General features: G+C 41.4%; 1 protein-coding gene across 2 annotated transcripts in view; it reads right to left on the bottom strand.

Annotated features, from left to right (window-relative positions):
- Positions 1-295: 295 nt before the first annotated feature.
- Positions 296-19,107, bottom strand: part of USP37 (ubiquitin specific peptidase 37) — a 34,480-nt gene continuing 15,668 nt past the window's right edge. For both annotated transcript variants that reach the window (XM_069020923.1, XM_069020924.1), the window contains exons 14-24: positions 18,304-18,383; positions 17,616-17,780; positions 16,082-16,147; positions 14,999-15,149; positions 10,972-11,224; positions 8,835-9,001; positions 6,964-7,024; positions 4,702-4,817; positions 3,764-3,833; positions 3,118-3,256; positions 296-2,528 (exon numbers count right to left, since the gene is read on the bottom strand). In XM_069020923.1, the coding sequence (XP_068877024.1) occupies positions 2,441-2,528; positions 3,118-3,256; positions 3,764-3,833; positions 4,702-4,817; positions 6,964-7,024; positions 8,835-9,001; positions 10,972-11,224; positions 14,999-15,149; positions 16,082-16,147; positions 17,616-17,780; positions 18,304-18,383 (1,356 nt within the window). In that variant the 3' untranslated portion in view covers positions 296-2,440. The remainder of the gene's footprint in view (positions 2,529-3,117; positions 3,257-3,763; positions 3,834-4,701; positions 4,818-6,963; positions 7,025-8,834; positions 9,002-10,971; positions 11,225-14,998; positions 15,150-16,081; positions 16,148-17,615; positions 17,781-18,303; positions 18,384-19,107) is intronic.

The following is a 19,107-nucleotide window of genomic DNA, read 5'->3' as shown; positions in this document are numbered from 1 at the left end:
GCAGCACATCTTTTGAGGATTACACACCTATCATCCTCCCCACCGCCCTTGGGTAGGGAAAAAACTGGCTTCTGCAAGGAAGGGACTCTGTGGACACTCCTGCCCAGGTGAAGGTGCAACTGAGCTGCTGTATGCCAAACAAAAAGCTTAAATTACAGTATATGTCTGCAAATTCTTAATGACTAGAATAACAAGCAAGAACTTTTCATAAAACAAGGAACACTGGTTTTAAGCATCAGCTTTTTCACCTTGATCCAAACAAAACTGGTTTTAAACAAAAGTTACTGCACTGAAAAATCAGGCAATGTTTGCTTTTATTATAAATTAACTGGAGTGCAGCACCTTGTAAAAACAACCTCGCCACCCAAAAAAGCAGAGCTGACTTCTGATACTACAGGAATACCAGTTATTTACAGCACAAGCATAGGATGTGCTTGGGGAAAACAGGTTTGCCCTCTGGACGGAGCAGTCCATCACATTCGCAGGGCAATCAGTTCAAAGGACAACTCCCACGTCACCACCTTTTCCCATTGCCCAGAATTCGACCAAAATTAGTATTGACAATAGAAAAAGTATTATGCTTTGTAATAAATTAACACACACACATCCCTTGGGCTGCATCTCACCAGATAAACGCTCTGGCGTATCTACAACCAAACCTTCGCTCCTGGCTCAGAGACCAGGAAGATGTCACCGTGACCAGGGCCCCTGTGCTTGCCCCAGCCTGGGAAGTGGGAGGGAGGCCAGTCTTCACCCCACCAGGGTTCCCCAAGTGTTCAGGGTGGGGAGGACACCGACGCCGTCACTCGCTGTCGCTTGCTGCTGCACACACACGTGGGAAGAGGTCCCTGAGGCAGCGCCCTGCCAGCCTGCCAGGATAAGCTCTAGTGTGGAAGTGCCCGTGAAAGGTGCCTGCTGTCTCTTAAATCGATGGTTTTGTCTGCTTTGCTGCAGCTGATTTATTCCTGAGAAACTCCTAATGATAGTTTAAAAAACTCAGAAACTATCGCAACGGCAAAAAAGGTGATTTTCTTCTTTTTTTTTCCTTAAGGAAGTCTTTCACCTCTAAAACTCAGGCTGCAAAAATCAGAACTAGAGGCCAAAATAAGAGCAACTACTCTGCTTACAGCAACAACTTCTCTGAAATGAAGAAATGTCAGTGAAAGGAAACATCTGCCCCTGCTAATTAGTGCAAAGGTGCTGAAAAAAAATGAACTTAATAGGCTTCTCCCCCCACTGCTGAAACAAGCCATAAAAGGAGCATCATGCTTCTAAACCCAGCAGAAAGCATCACTTCTTCCTAGCCATGTTCTGTTAATGCTGAACAAGGGCCTTCCGAAAGCTTTCCACCTGGTTTAGTTTCACAGTTTGAGCACTCCGCACTCCTCAGAGAGGAGAATGGAGGCACGGCTGCAGTGCAGAGCCTCCTACCCTGGGGTGACGCAAGACCATGGCAAGACCATAGTTCAATCACAGAGCAGTTCAAGTGCCAGGTGCTGCACAGGAAGGGTAATGCCAGAATGCTCTTTGCCCCCCAGAATATGCAGAGGCTGTGCTCACCTCCTGCCACTGCTCTGTTTGCTCCACGTACTCAGCTATCCCAGTCACATCAGGGCAGCCCTAAGCAACACAACTCCAGTGTGAAACACGGCACACCCAATGAGAAACCTCGCCTCTCCAAACGGCACTGATGCAACAAACTCATGGAGAAAATGCAATCAAATAACAGAACTTGTAAAACAAAAGAAATCACATATATAATCTCATGTCTAAATGAGGATGACAGTGAATGGTGTAAAAAAACAACAGAGCTGCCACCAGGTATCAATACATTCCACAGCACCGACAGTTTGTTTCCTGGAACCGCATGTAAATAGCGGAGCGCTTACAAACCCATGAATGTCACAACGCATCAGCTTGAGTGATTCCAAAATGCCTGTTAGCCAGATGACTGGCAAGAGCCTGCTCAGTGATCTGGCTTTCCAGTGAATATTACTAACACAACACACGCCAGGTTACAGTCTATTGCTTAAATTGCTCTTGGAGAAAAGAAAAAAAAGCGCCGAGTGATATGTAAATCTTCGCCACTCACGCCTCACATGTGAATGGGCTTTTAAAGTCGAGTCTCTTTTTGCACTATTTTTTAAACCAGTTTATGAGCAGCTGTAGTCTTGTGGCTTGTTACAACTCTTTAAGGCTCCATGCTGACAAAATTATTTGAGAAACATTAAAAATTTCACCACAGGAGGATCTCTCTGGATGTCAAGGTTTAAACACGTAGTTCAGGCCCAGGACTTGCACAGATGGTTCAACAAACCAAGTGTCCCATATTTCTACCTTTTGTCTCATGTTTTGGCCCTGAGCTGTTTGTTACTCCTGCGTGTCTGGCACAAGTTCAGAATCTTCCTTGCTCCTCAGGAGGAACAAGGTGTTTTATTCTTCACAGAGGCTGACGAACCGATCTTCCTACTTCCATGCTAAGTGGCTGTGCATTTTTTTCCGTTTCTAGTAACTCATCGAAGATATCCCTAGAACAGAAGGAAAGACCAACAGTGAAACTTTTGTGCAACAACAAACCACTATGTAAGACAGCCCTGAGGGAATCAGCAACTGGATTTGCTCCACAAACTCAAGTGTCACAGATCCTGGCAAAGAGAGACGTCTTATCTGACATCTCCAAGCACTAGTAAAGACAGAAGAGAGGGGACAAACCTTCTTCAGTTCTGTGTGCCTGAAAATACATGATTTCTACCCACAAACCTCATTTTATCTGTGTCCTGAGGTGACCGTGGCTGCAACAACACAACTGTTAGGAGCAGGGGTAAGGGCATTTACAAATATCACAGCACTTAAGGAAAAAACCCAAGCTCCATTATGATTCCTGGTGCAACACATGCACTGAGACACTGAATCCCATTCTTAAAATACAATTTAACGTATTTGTTAAAACACTATGTATTATTGACGTACAATCCCACACCTCTGAACTAAGAGCACTTCAATTTTGTCATTCTGGAGATATTTTTCATCCCAGCAGAGGACCAGAGGAAGAAGAGAAGCCCACTTCTTCACAATCAGTAGGTAATTTCTAACACCAAAATTCCCCAAGACACCTACTTGTGCATGTAGAAGAAGATGTATCCACTTCGGTCTCTGTCACACTGAACAGTGGCCTCTAGAGTTCTAGACACTTCCAGGTCATTGTAGGTGAACCAGGACTGCTTCTTGATATCATAGACATCACTGATATAATGACCTTAACAACAGAGAATCACAGAATGGTTTGGGTTGGAAGGGACCTCAGAGGTCATCCTGTTCCAAACTGCCTGCCATGGGCAGGGACACCTTCCACTACTCCAGGCTGTCCAACCTGGCTTTGAGCACTTCTGGGAATGGGGCAGCAGCCACAACTTCTCTGCATACCTTTCCATGCTGCACTTTGACGAGTGAGCTGGGTAGCTAGGTACCCCAGTCCAGCCATCTATGTCAGACTTAAAGGCTAAAACAACCTTTAAGATCCCGGTCCCTCAATCAGCTGGTAACAAGCACAAGCAGTTCTACGGAGCCCATAAGCTGTACATTTCCTGCATGCCGTAGTTACACACCATGACATTCCCAACCTGCTCCCCCATCAGCAAGTCATGACAGAAGACTTGCTTTGCTGCCTGAATTCTTCCCTATAAATAGTTCTGCTATGATAATTCTGTATTACAGATTTTTCAAGCTAGGTAAGAATTGAAAAATGAAATGTGGCATCTTTTACCTGAAGATGATGTGCTTCCAATATGGCTGACAATGCTGATGAGACGATAGGAGTGAGGAAGCTCTCCTGTCTGGGGGGGGAAAAAAAAAGTACAATTAAAGCTTTCAGGCATTCTTTTTTTCACCACATAGCTTATGGACAAGATGATTTATACCTGTCATATCAACTTTGGCTACTGTATTCAAAGCTGCAACCCAATGAAGGATTACAGAAACAGACACCCTGGTTCACACCAAACAAGGAGTCCTTCCAGAAGTGGGAAATGTCTATTTAATCTATCAGCAAGCCAGTGAAGGAGCCTCTCTGACCTCAGAACAGATGCTGACATGAGCTCTACACTGCAAAGTTTTCTAAACAACCATTTCCTGACCAACTTCCACTGATGTCAGAATTAATCCAGCAAATAAACAGAAAAGCCAAAAAGGGACACCATGCTTACTTCTGAAATATCAAAGACACACCATTGATAATGGTACACAGATTCAACAGCTAATACCGGCTAAGTAGCCCAAATTCTTTTGTCCTGCACCTGTAATGTCAGTGGACAACACCCTCTTCACATGCAGGAAACATGCTCTATCTATTCACTGGCTTTTGACAATTTATTTTTTAATCCTCTCTTGACCAGGAAATGTTACTTATAGAGTTCACTAACAATACTCTTAAAGAGTTTCTTAGAGAAACTCAGAAGGTCTCTGCAGCTGTCTGGTTTGTTGTTTTTTTTTTTTTTGTTTTGAGTTTTGTTTGCTTTGGTTTTGGTTGGGGTTTTTTTGTAATTAAAGTAACACAGTTAAGACTTGCAGATAGAAAATTTTCTATGTTTTCACTTCTGAATATAAAAGACCTTTCTAGCCTATACACCTGCTCTGTAAAACTACCTTCAATACTATAAAGAATAGCTGTATTTCCCATTTGGCTTTTGAAATCTTGGATCACACCTCAGCATTTCTTTTCAGCTCTTCTGCTTCAGCTTCTGAATACTCCATGTCAAGAACATCCTCATTCCCAGAGTCTTCATCAGAGCCAACACTGTCCAGGAGAGAGCTGTTAAACTCTAGATAGCAAGGAAACAATGATAACTGCGTGAGAAGCTGTGGACCACACAGGAATTCACAACAGGCTAAGGTATATCTACCCACCTAAATAGGCGTTATAAAATTTCAAGCTTAATTTTCAAAGAAAACAGGGGATACTGGAACTTCCAAATAAAAGCTCTTTCCCTTTTCCAACTTGTCAGAGCAACAGTTAAGTATCTTGGAATTAATTTTAGCATCATCTCCCTCATACTTTTCCAAAAAGGCACTATGGCAATGACAGCTGGGTGATAAAAGAGTAGTTAACACCCAACTAGCTCTAGAGCACCAGTGGGCTGCTGACAGGACAGACAGCAAAAGAAGGACAGCCAGTCTGGTCAGTGAACTGCGAGTTCCTGCAACAAGAAGCTATGAATTACAGTTTTAACTATAAGTTGCATTAACAAAGTGCATTTTTGAATTAAAACTGGCTTCAAAATGCTACTGCTGGCAGCAGGCATCTTTTCATTGTTTTCCATGGTAAGAAGGCTGCTAACCACAGGAACTTCCAGTTTGCTTGGCTGAGCAAAATGCACGCAGCTTTCTGTAAAGAGCCGGAAGGCACCACTGCTCCCTGTACACGCTGTTCCAAACTTCCCGGGGTTCTGCAGCTACCCAACTAATTTAAGATTTTGTACAGTACTCATTAGGAGAAGTAGCTATGCTTTCCCCAGTCAAATTAAAGCTATGGAGTCCTGGGTGGATGAGAAGTTGAGATTAACAGGACACTGCTTAGGAATTTTTTCTGCTCTGTTTTCAAGAGACTATCACGCCAGCTGTGATGGAGATGTTTTGCCAAAGAGATTCTCACGCTGCTTGTCCTGTTAAATCATCAGTCACTGAATTAGTATAATCTTGGGAAGTTTATAGATGACTCTCTTGCTTAACTGGGAATCCTTTACTGCTCCTTTCCACACTTATCTGGGCTGTAAGGTAGACTACAGCTTAGAAACACAGCCACTTTGGTAGGTCTCTGCATGAAGCACCTGCCACAGGCATTGCTAAATGCCACTTCACCAATGGTGCCAGGATGACTGCTGGCTCTTTGGTTACAGCATCCCTGGGATCCCTCCTAAGACAAATGCTACCAGCTCTGCATTCAAGACTAAGTTCATCTCCTTGAACAACTGCTTCCGGATGCCTTACAAATGAGACAGTAGCAAGGAAATGCTTGTGTTTAGGTCAAGGAACTGTAAATCAAGGGGATGAAGGATTTCTAGCCTTGAATTCTTCCTGGATATAAATCAGGGAAAACCCAAGAGGGACCGGTCACTCAGTCTGCCAGAGCTCAGGGTGAGGGATGCCTAAACAGCATTCAACTTACTCCCCTTCAGAAGCTGACACAGGTTCATCCAGTAACAACTGAGGGCCTTTAAAAGGCCCTGAGCAACCACAAGTATCTTAACACAATACTTTATTATCCCTCCCTCTCCCTCTTTGGAGCAGGAATTTTCTCTCAGTTATGCTTTGCTCTGCCAGATTGTATGAAATCACTTGCATGCCAGCCTCACACAAACGCTGAACAGTGCCTGAGGAGGCCTACAGCACTGTCTGGATTTGGAGGAGATAGATAGTATGTTTTGGGTTCTTTTCTTAACCCCCAACAGCTATACCTTGCAGTGAGGTCTGTCTCCCTCCCATCCCCTATCTGACAGATACAGCACTGATTCATTTTCCCAGGCAAGGCCAGGGCATCCATTAATCAGCACTAAAACACCAATGCAAGTAACAATCCTTATGTTCTGACTAGGGCCATGAGCGTGCTGGCTTTTGCAGGGAATGCAAAGTTTCAAGATCCATTGTGCTTTCTCTAAGTTAATATTATGCATTATTGTATATTATATGTGGTTCATGTAATATATTACACATACCTCTCTACATATCTCTATATCTAAGTAAAAACTCAAGAGACTGAAGTAAGTAATTTTTCAGATTAAGTTTTTCCTGGCATTTGCTTTCACAACCAAGAACAAGAAAAACTGACCTTGAGTGCAGCCAAACACAACAAAGCACACACCAAAAGAACATGAATCCCAGCTGTCTTACTGACAGTAGGAGCTGCACTCATACACACATAACAATTTCCTCTCAAAAGCAACATACTGGAAGAACTTATATAAGTTTCACCTTGTAGACTTAATTCCGTGGCTCGTTTGAGGTCATCATCCTCTTTCTGTTCTCGTGCCTCCTAATGGGGAGAGAACAAAACTTAGCTCATTGAGACATTTCACTGTTTAAAATTCTTGTGGTGCTCTTTTTCCATTGAAACTGTGCTGCTCTGGTTTCTACAACAAACTTGACATTGTAAATTAAAGGTTCCGTGTGAAGGAATGTTTGCAACCAGCGAGAGTCCAATGTTCCCGTGCAACAGAACCTGGGACAAACCTTCATTAAGGCTTGTCAAAGCTCCTGAAGTTTGGTATGCAGCAGAGCGAGTCTCCACTAACACCGAATGCTTTCCCTGGATCATTAATTTGAAAAGCATCTGAATGAATTTGCAACCCTTTGCTCAGGAAAGCTGTCACTTACACACAAAGCTCCTCACACTTCGGCAAAATTTAGTCTACTTCTGACCAAAGCCAGCTGAGGACATGGTCATTAAATCCTGACAGATTTTGTTATTTTTAAGCCATTTGAAAATAGAGCCAGTGGTTCTATGTAACAGGTGTAATCCACAAAGGCAGGATGCAAAAAGACACCACTAAACAACCAGGTATTAAAAATATTACCATGACCAAGTAGCAAAGAAACCTCAATTCAACCAACACTTCCAATGTTTGGATAATATTCTGCCCTGTTCCTCGCACCACTCTTGAAAGCCCAGAGCTACAGCAAGCCAGACAATATTTAATGAGCTGGCTTCTTAATTCAGGGTTTGAGTGCTTTCTGCACACCTGAATGCAGCACCCCAGCTATGTATTTCAAATTGAGATAACCACAGCTACCACATTTCCATGCCCAAATCATTAGAATAGCAGATTTTTGCTTCAGAACTGTAGCAGAAACACACTCAAAGGGCAGTTTTACATTATTAGCATGAGGCCTTTTATCTCGCTATTTCTAAAGGATTTGGGAATCTTTGTTAAACTAGTCGGCACCGCTGAATCAAAGCTACATCTGGCATGGAACATACCAACCAGCACCTCATAATGAGTAATGGGAGAGAAAAATCCAAGAGCCATGGAAACATCAGATCTCATAAGGAAAACCATGACAGCTTTGGTATTAATAGAGAGCAGACAAGGGCACCTATTTAAAGAAAGACCTGGCTAAGTGCTTGCTTTATTCTCAGCAGCTTGGTTAAACTGGTAGAAATCAGTTACAGGTCTTGCAATTCAAGTGCAATACATACAGCACACAACTCAAGAACCCCATTCTTTCCAAGCCTACTTTAAAGGACTTGTTTTAGACTAAATTATTTGGGATCCTTTTTCCACTTTACTGACAGGGAAGGATCACATAAATGCTCAGTTCCTATAGTCTTCACTAAGCATCCCCTACTCGCTAGCACCAGAAACATAGCTAGGATAGGCACATCTTCAACCTGACCTGACATGGCCATTCTTAGCCTTGGCTTTGAAACCTGCCTCTTTCACTACGTCTTGACAGGACACATTGCAAGAAGCAACTGCCAGGGAAGTTAAAGGTGGGCTGGCTTCTTGATGACAGAGAGGAAGAGTTTAGTTCAGGTTATGATAGTTTTTAATATAATGTGACAAACCAGTGTACAAAAGCGCGCGAGGAGCTTTGAGAAATCTATGGGTCTGTGATGTGATGAACAGTTTTCAAAGCACATACAAAATGTGCCCAGATGTATCCAGTGTCATCACTCTACTGACACTGGAGCTAGAAGAAACCCAAACCTTTTTCCATCTAGTTATCTCAAAAAACCCAGAAGAATCCCTTTGCAGCTACTGCCTGAATGCAAGCTTTTCCTTTAGCTTTTAGGTTTCCAATGTTGGGGAAGATAACTTAAGGAAGCAAACTATTTTTCTTACTTGCTCTTGAAGGCTTTGAGCCAGTGCCTGCTGAAGTTCTTGTTCTTCCCTCTCTCTCTCCATATCGTACTGCTGCAGCCAGTCAACCTCCCCTTGGGAGCCTTCTGGAGTTTTGTTTTCCTTATTCTCATCAAAATCTTTAGTTATCTCAGTGAAATTGGCAGGACCTGAGGAATCACAAAGTACAGTTTATACTTTCCTGGGTCTTCTGTCTGTTACCAGCAAAGTCCTCTTTAAATCACCACAATCCTTGCAGCATAGTGACATCTACTGACAGGGAGCTCACCCACCATAAAACACCCACACAAGAGTCAAATGGAAAAAGTTCCAAAGCGCAGTCTTATACTCATTTTAACTGGAGCACAATGAACTATTTGATTAATACCTGAACCTGTTCTCTTCTTAGCCTTTTATGCTCCCTCAGAAACAGCAAGTTTAACTACAGAAGCCACACACCACTAGGTTTCTGCAACCGTGAAGCTGACACATGAATTTCTCTATAAGAAACCGTGGACTATAAAAATTTGCATTGCATATTATACCTCAGAGTACTACAGATGAAGCCACAATTAAAGCCAAACCATATGCAAGATGGAAAAAAGCACAAACTCAGGCACTGTTCAAATGTGCCACCTTCTGCTTCAGGTAAGAGCCTCAATCTTGTGAACACTATGTACAGCTTTAAAGGTGCATGAGGACTATAACTTTTTAGTTCACCTTTGAAGTAAACACTGTGGCAGAAGTGCTTTATGAAACATCCGGAATGAATATTCATTCAACCACTGCATAGACTCCTGCAGTTGGCAGGACACTTTGATTCTTGCTTGCAACTGAGAAGGTGTCAGGACCTGCTCCAACAGCTGACAGGCAGCAGCATGTGAAACGTCATGGTTTTGTCCTGTGCAGACTTCAGTATCTGCTGATTAGTTATTAACAAGGATAAAACAAGGCAGTCTCAGTATCTGGGAACACTTAAGACACAAGACCACCAGAACCATAATCCATCTGTCTAATCCTTTTAAGATGAAAAACAAAACAGAATTTATTACATGACCTTTGAAAACTTCCAATGTAAGAAGAAATACAGAACTTATATTAAACACATACTTTTTGCTTAAGAGCCACAAAAGAGACTTCAAATATTTACATTGTACTTTCCAAAGAAAACATGGAGAGAAATAAATTTATGTGGCTGCACTCTATCACAGCTCCCTCTCACACCACCATAAGCAACACTACTGTATAAAAAGGAGGGCACAAACCACACTGGTCACATAAAATATTATTCTTATACACTGCCTTCCACCATCAAGGCTGTCAAGAGTTGTCCATTGAAACAAATATCATTTTTGGTAACAGTGGGGTATTCTGTTTTCAAATTAACCACCTGGCTCTTAGAGGACACGAGCATATTGTTGGTCTCTTCTTCCATGCCAGTGGAATTAAAAGCCTGACCAAAAGCAGGTAGCACACAATAAATGATCAGCCACTTCTATTTCCTTCAGCTGGCTAAAGGAAGACTCGACTTCCCCACATTGAGATCACACAGCCTCCTCCTTGTACTCAACCTCTGTCAGAGGCCATAAATCACTTGAGTCTCTTAAGCTTACAGGTCTACTCTCATAGAAAAAGCTTTAGAAAAAATTACAGAGATAAATTCATTAGTAACTAGTGACAAAATAGCTGCATTTATGAAAGCATTCTAGTCTTATGCAGCCCTTTTGCACACCAGCCACGTGAACACTGCTACTGTGCTGCTACAACAGCTACAGAAATGAAAATACTTTCTGCTTATGGAAGAGTCAGTTCTAAACATGGCCAAATACTAGGAAATTGAATTGTCTGGCACAGGAACCTGTGGAAGCATGTGTTAATCAAGAGAGGAAAAAAAATGGAAATTAACTTTGAATCATGGAGGTGACAGACTTACATAAAAATACATTTTCACAGTTCGATGAATTAAATGCTTTATACACTGGGAAATTATAAAGTTTAAGTTCCTAAAACTCTGAGGAAGTCAGGCAGTTTCACCAGTGCACTTGCATGTAGTTCCTACCACCAGCCATTACCAACCTGATGTTATCAGTAACCTGCTTCAGCCTGCTAGAGTCCAGTTAAGATGGTTACTCTGCCTTACCTGAGTCTAATATCATTTTGGGTTTCTCCATCTCCATAGATTCCAGGTTTTCTGGCAATTCCTGAATTTCATCATCTCCAAAACCAGTGTCTGGGCTGCTTGTGGGCTTATCTTCATCATGGCTCAGAGACAGAGAAGCTTCCCTTTTGCTAATCTCTAAGACAGCTGCTAGCAGTTCATCTTCGCTCATCCCATCAAAACCAGCATTACCCAGCTCGGGTTTATCACCCTCCATTTTACTTCTTTTAGAACCCTAGAGATGAATGGAGTTATGATTAAGTGTTTGAATAAACAGGTATATAACATCAGTTTTACATTTCTGTGGAGATTTATTTTTATTAACCCCAGGGAGTGGGAGCTTGGCACTGTCAACATTCAACATAGTTACATGAGACCCAATGGAGAGACAGCCTTTGTAGCTACATTTACTCCACAGAATAATATTTAAATATACACTACAACCAGTTTTTACAGGCCTTGTGGATTAACATACACAAGATAACCCTTGCCTTCTTCCTTTCCTTCAACAAATGTTTTTCCCCTTTAGGTTCTGATGAATGCTCAAGCCCCTGGCAAGTCAGTGCTGGGATACAAGCAGGGAAATTGCAAGTTTGTTAACAAAGGATGAAGCAGCAACATGAGAGTAACTGAACTTGAATATAGGGATAGAAGAATAGAAACTGAAATTGAGCTGGTATGAAGAGCAATTAAAATTAGGTTTTGTGCTGCAGATTTGCCATGTGAAATCTTGATGTGGGTACAGGGAGGAGGGCAGGACTGCAAACCAAGTAAGAAAACAGTTTAACAGGGAAAGAGAGGAATTATTCTTTCCCAAGGAGAACAGAATGATTTTAAATTGGAAGAAAGAAAAAACACCTTAGTCTTAATCTCAATTTTCCTTTTTATAGTTCATTTTCCTAAAGCTGATGCTCATCAACTCCTACACCACAGCGATTTGCAAATAATATAGTTATTTCAATCATTTTGATATTAACTGTTAATCAGGAGGTTAACCTCCATGTATGCATGTTGACACAATTACACTATTTACCATATGCTTAGAATTTCTTTTCCTATATTATGTTAAAAATGGGGTAAGATAGTTTCTATTAAAATGTACTTATCCAGGTCTTAATCCAAACTGCATCAGGATGGATCCCAGAACTTTGTTAAAATGAACAAAAGTACATTTTTACTGCTGCTTTTTCCTCAAATACAGCAAGCATTTAGTATTAAAACTACCTTTTCAAAAAAGATTAGTAAATGAATTAGCCAACTAAACTGCTTGTTCTAGACATGTTGCCCTCCAAGGATTAGAAGGGACAAATTTAAACCTCTCTCCTCACAGCTATTTATGCACTGAATAAGTAAAGCAGAGTACCTGCTTTTTAAGCTTTCTGATTTATCTCTCTGCACCTGTAGGCTACCAACATCAAAACTGGTTTAGCTCTTCGGCAAACCCAAGTTCCAGGCTCTCTGCCAACAACTACCACTAATTCAGTGCTGGACTTTAAAGACTTGGCAGCATCTGTGCATTATTAGAATACAACTTTTCTATTAGACATTATTTGCATAGATTTTAAATAGCTTAGGCTCTAAGACATGCTGTTTTAAGTAAGCATTTTTAAGAAGTCCTTCAAATACTACTTCATCTGCAGAAGCAGAGATCACAGGAATTGCAGATCTGCCCTGTTTAGCTGGATAACTGCTATTTGCCCCTATAACCCAGTGCCATATCCAGATGCTTTCCAGCTGTTCTCCCACACTGCAGGGACATTTTGCAAGGAGTGCCTGGCAAGGGATGTACTGACCAGACAAAGTGACCACCAAGCCCTTAATGGAACCCCATCCACGACCATTTTGAGAATCATACCAAGAGAAATGGTGCAGCCGCAGTGCTGCCACTTCTAAAAACCAGGACCCAGTTCCCCAGGGCAACACTGGGAAGGTCAGAGAACCTGGTTAATGGTAACAGACGGCTGGTCAGGCCTGTGTTTGAGAAGTGGCCAATATGCATGGCCACAGAATAAAATCATTTATGTGGAATCATCCCCACCAGTGTCTCTTTCCCATAACAGGCTGTAAAGCCTGTAATTAATTTGTTATTCAAATTAGTATGCTTTATTCCCACAATTTCTGCACTTACAGGGCTTGTGCGATAGAGACTACCTACTCTTCTTCACAAACAAAACTCCAGGAAGAATCAGTTAGGACAGTTTGAAATACCTTTGAAGTCCCTCTTATGTACAGAAAAGACAAGCTTGTTTCCTTCCCGCAGCTGCAGCCAGGCATAGATGTGCCATGCAGGACAGCAGTTGCGGGACCTTCAGCAAAGGGTTTTCTGTATTTTTCCACAGCAATCCATTCCATCCCTACATATCCTGACCATCAGGAAGTGTTCCATAATATTTAATCTAAAAATGACTGTCTGCAACTTAGTCTATTACTTCTTGTTGTATCTACCACAGGCACGGCAAACAGCTCAAGTGTTTCTATTAACTTCTTCCTGTTCCATGAAGACACAAACCTTGCTTATGTTTCTCTTTAAACTAAAGACCAAACTGAAGACCACTTGCCTGCTCTTTCTCTCAAAATCTTCCTTTCTAGACCTCTGACTATTCATGTTCCTCTCCTCTGGCCCCTCTCCAGTTAATCTCTAACTCTTTTCAGTCCAGAGCCCAAAGATGGATACAGAACTCCAGCTAAAGCTCAATGCTGAGGAAAAAGGAAGGTTACGTGACACAACGTGCAGGCTACGGTTCTGTCCAGATACTTCTACTTTCAACCTGCCTGCCCTTGTGAGTGACTGTCACCTTTCAGGCCCTTTCTGAAGGCTCACTGCTTTCCCAGCTGTTCCCATCCCACATTTATAGTTGATTAATCCTGATAAAATTAGCACCTTCAGCCCATTCCTACTGAACAACCCCTCCTATTTTTATGCAGTTTCTCTCATTTGTCAAGATCATTCTTATCTGTAATTCTGAGCTTCATCAAACTGGCAGCTCTTCCCAGCTCTGGATCTTCTAGAAATTTAACACCCAGTATCTATCATTCATTAAATACTAGGTCAGGATCCTCCCTTGGTTTGATCTTCCCATCAGATCAGAAACTGTAGATACCTTCCTCTTGTTACCTACTGCTATTCACCCAGATTTACACCTGTCCCTCAATGCCATAATCAAGGCCACAAGTCTCTGCTTGATTAAAATAACCCTATGAGCATTGTCAAAAACTTTAGTGAAGCAAAAGCTTTATAGAAGCAGAGATGCAGGAAACTTGTCCTAAGCACTAGGCCTGCACCACTCTTAACAGAAGAAAGTGGTACTGTAAGATAATCCTCTAAGCTGCTTCTATTCCCTCCTAGGTCATCATTTCTTCCCACACAACTCATCTACCTGCTAATACACTGCCCTGACAGAGGCAAAAAAAGCATCTTGGCAGCATTAATGCTAGTCACAAGGAAAAGCTCAAAGGCAATTTGAAATTAACTGTGCCATTACACCAATGAGTTTGGTCTCTTCACACTTCAATGTGTCCGCCTCCAAAGACTGTTAGCTTCAGATTCTAACAGCATTTTAAAAGCCACACTTCAAAGAGGACACAGATTGGATGTGCATGAAATTCTCTCAACTGAATTCTCTGCTTATCCCAACTTGTACTGGATCTAATTTAATCAAGGACTTTACTGCATACTTTTATTATTGACAGCACATTATACTTCAGCCCAGGAAAATTATTAGTGAAAGTTACCCAAAGGACTGACCAAACTGCTAAGCAGCTGGTATACATAACCTGAAAACTCAAGTTCAATTGCAATGCAATTACCTCTGTTCCCAGTGGGAACCCAAGACAACTGTAGAGAGAGGTCAATTAGCAAAGCACTCCCTTCCAGCACTGCCGTGCTAATTAGGAGGAAAAAAAACCTCATCTGACATCAATTTCACTCAGTTTATGCTAAAAAACGCACACAGCAGACATGAGCACATACAGGATCTAGTACATGAAAGTTTGTGGGTTTTTCCCTTACCTTTTCTGGCTCTTCTTGCAGTTGTTGCTGATCTCTACTCTGTATGTTACACAACCTTTGGCTATGGGCAACAGAGCGTTTCAATGGCTCATCATCGCTGTCAGAATCTACATAGAGTGCTGTGGAGCTCTTTGACTTGAAAGTGTATTTTCTGTAAATTAAACACATGGCTATAAACCTTCACAGCATTAGTAGCATCCTACAAACACGTTTCAAAGTAACTGCTGAAGTAGTGCTTTCACGCTGTTCAACTGGGGACAAACTGCCAACAACTTGACAGTGACAATTTATTAACATGGCAGTCAGGGTTTTCAGAACAGGTTTATTTTATTGGGTTAATGGACATATCTACTGGAAGCCTGCAATGATAGCTTACAACATTAAAAGTTACTAAGTGTGTGGTTCTTGCTTTTAAGGCCAAGGATTCTGCACTTTATTACCTCACAATCCCAGACAAAATTCATTTGAGACAAGACCACAGTAACACAGAATTTGGCATAATAAACTCGAGAAGTCAAATGATTTAAGTCGGACATAGGACTTCTCACATCATTACCCAGATATAAAAAGTCAAAAATGCACAGATTTTTTCAGTTTTTCTGTTTGCTCTTCCATTAAGATAAATTTTTGCTTCTTTAGAATAGAAGACAAGGGAGTCTGGGGAAGTCATGATTTCCATTTTGTTACTAAATCTGGTCTTTAAGCATCCCTCAATGCAAAATCATCCAGTGTGATATCACATTTTTCACAGTATCAAGAACTGGCTGTCTCATGTTTGCAAATAAACTTAAGGAATTAGCCACCTGTTCCCAAAACACACATTTTGAAACCATAGAGTCAGAATAAAGAGCTAGATTGCAGAAGTAGAAATCATTTTGCTTCCTAAACTAGGCAAATTGCACCACTGATGTTAATTTCAGCTAGCATGTAACACCCATAAAACTCAGATATGAAAAAAGACAGTAACTGAAATAATTTGCAACACAAAAAATAGAAAACAACTAGAAAATCTTGAAATGCCTTAGAAACTATGCCCCAAAACCCCAGGCCATTGGATATGGACATTTCAGAGCTGTAACTCACCTACAAGGTGTGGAAGTGCTTACAGTACAGGAGTTCACCATTTGGGAGGCTTTCAATGGACGGGAACTATTAAAAAAGCAAAGTATTTATTGCAGTAGTTACAGTCTTTAAAAAGTAAGTGTTTACTTGTCTGCTATGCATGCAAATCCATGACCAAAAGAACAAGCAGAATACCATTATGTACTTGCTAATTACTTAGATTTACAGTAATAACTTCATCACACTATAAATAAACAACAGTTGTTCAAAACCATATATAATTCTTTAAGCTTGATTCACTTCTTGGCAACGCACCCTTAGGGACCAGCTCATAAATCAAAGGCTCTCAGCCCCCATGTCAAGACAACTCATTCCTTTATCCTTTATTTTTTATTCCCACCAACACTTGAGTTCCTGCTCCCAAAACCACAGTCTCCTGCTGCTGTCTGGATCAGCCAGTTTTCTGGCATATCCCACATCTTTATTTCTCCTCCCTTACCTAGATTCTTCTAAAGAAACTTCCTGCTCCATTTAATCCTTTCATGGGCTCCTCAAAGCCCATCACTATCACTACATATCTATCAAACAGATGGCAGACACTGCAGAAATCTTTTCTAATCTTCCCCCTAAACCAGGGCTGCTTCTCTCCAGCCTAGTTCCCCCTTCCACTCTCTGGTCAATCACAATGGTTTTCATGATCGAAAAAAACTCCAAACACTGGAAAGCTATTTTCAACCTATTTTAAAGTATTGCTGCTCTGGGTAGCATAAACAGTTTATTGAGTCTGAGATTTCTACTGTTAAAGGAAATTTATGGGAAACATCCACTTGCATCTCAAACAACACTAAACATTTAGCACAACACATGCCACACTGCTGAACACACACACCAGACGTGTCCTATCTCACTATGGATACCCTGGCTACGTCACTAGTCAGGGGCTACAAGAGACCAGAGGGTTTCTTGTTCCTTATTCTGCCACATGCTTCCTGTGTGACAACTGGCACATTTAATCTCTGTGTCTCAGGTCAGGCAGCTGTACAGAAATAACTGCCACAAGGAAAAGGAGAGTATTTTCAGCATGCAAGGGCTTAGATACTACAGTGGCACAGGAAAGACAATGAAAAATGAATGACAGCACAGGAGGAGCAAGTGGAAATTAGCAGAAAAAGACACGATGTTTTGACTTCTAAATAGAGTTAGGGTGCTCTGAAGGGAAACGTAATCTAGATTACTTTGGACTAAGAGGCCTACATTTTAAAAATTATTAACAAGCATTCTTAAAAAGACTATGAAGTTATTTTCAAGGACAGTGAAGAATATTATCTTACCAAATATTCCCTAGATAATGCCCAACTATCTCTTCATACTGCTTCTATCATGCTTCGTTTCCATACATGTTCTTATGACATTACCATTACAAACCAGCAGCACACATCTGAAGCTGCATAACTGCAATGTTTCCTTGCCCAGACAGTCTCTGGAGGAGACCTGACAACTGCCTACCTTGTGGCATACATGATTAACACAGCAGGGACCAAAGTTACACACTTACATGGCAGAATGGACGCTCCATCCCAGCGTCAGTGGCTGCCTGGTGCTTTCTGTACAGTGGGAAAGCAAGGTTAAGTATCTTGGAATAACCACCTGCTGCCCGACTTTATGGTTGAGAGACAATGCTACATTGAAGCTGTATCGTTTCAGATGAAGAATCAGGACCCTGAGAGAGATGAGAGAAGGACAAGTGTTAATCTCAAAACAGTAGTCAGAGAAAACCTATTTAAAATCCAAGTAACCCTTTTTTTCCAAAGGCATTCACCTGACCAAACCAGATTATTACTTTGGGGTGGTAGGCAAACACTGACCCATCTCTTATCTGTCAGACACAGGTAATTATGCCCCTGTCCATCACTCAACTTGTGCAATATTAAAATTCCAGAATATATTTACTGTATCTGCTTTGTTCACACCCCAAAAACCCCAAGAAAAGGGGAAGGAGAAAACTCAGTCCTCCTTGTGTAGCAATAGGGAGAAACACACAAGTACTGCTGAGGGTTTCCAAGAGCTTCTTCAGAGTGAACCTGAAAAACAGCATGAAGATTGATTGCAGGTGCACCTCTCTCACAGCTGACCACTGTACAAGCTGTCCTGCTCATTTTCCCAGCTTGACTCTTCAAGGGATTTTTGCTTGCATTTTGTAACATATGCTTCCAGGAAGGAGAGGAACAGGTGTCAACACTTACCTGGGAAGCCTGTTGAACTTGTGTGTGACAACTGCAGACTTTCCATTGCACTTCTCACAGGAATACTCAATCTCCTCTGCCTGTTTAAGGGAGCAGAGAAATGATTTGTGGAACAAAAGAGACATCAAACAGATCTCAACCAAAGTATATCACATCTGTCACACAAACTTTTCAAAACAGCAGTAACCATTTAAAATTATAATCACCTTCAACTTCACCTAATAAGAGGGCATTTAATAAGAGGACAGGCAGCAGACCTTAAAATTTGACATCATATTCACTAATACAGGTGGAATTTTTCCTGCAAGTTTCCTGGAGACCAGTGAATTAGCCATCATTATGACAAATTAGCTTTCAAAGGGAGGGTACAATCTTGCAAGGTTTACAGTTTTCTCTCCCACACACAAGATTTGTTTGGGGCTTTTTTCCCCCCTAATAACCTATGGTGGAGGATGGTGCCATGAAATTCTCTCCCTCTTGCTCGAAACCTCTGCTTTGTTCCTCAAAAGCTATCCTCATCTAAACTTATCAAGGATACGCTACATGAGAGTAAAGTTCTGAACAGACATAAAAAGGGGAAGCATCCCTTTCCTGAAATTATATAACTTGCCCATCAAACATTCCTACAGCCCTTAACCTTAAGTGAAGCCAAATTACAACATTACAGTTTTAGGAATTCTTTAAAATTGTAAGACCTCCACCAGCTTTTAGAAGAAAAAGCACATCAATCATTCTGTTGAAAACACTACTGATACAGGGAGGAAAAAAGGAGGTTTGTCTCAAGATATGACAAAATACAACACC

Source organism: Aphelocoma coerulescens, chromosome 7 (genome assembly GCF_041296385.1).
Source record: "Aphelocoma coerulescens isolate FSJ_1873_10779 chromosome 7, UR_Acoe_1.0, whole genome shotgun sequence".
NCBI classification, from domain to species: domain Eukaryota; kingdom Metazoa; phylum Chordata; class Aves; order Passeriformes; family Corvidae; genus Aphelocoma; species Aphelocoma coerulescens.
Note: the sequence above shows the minus strand (reverse complement) of the source record. Positions and strands in the feature narration are given on the sequence as shown.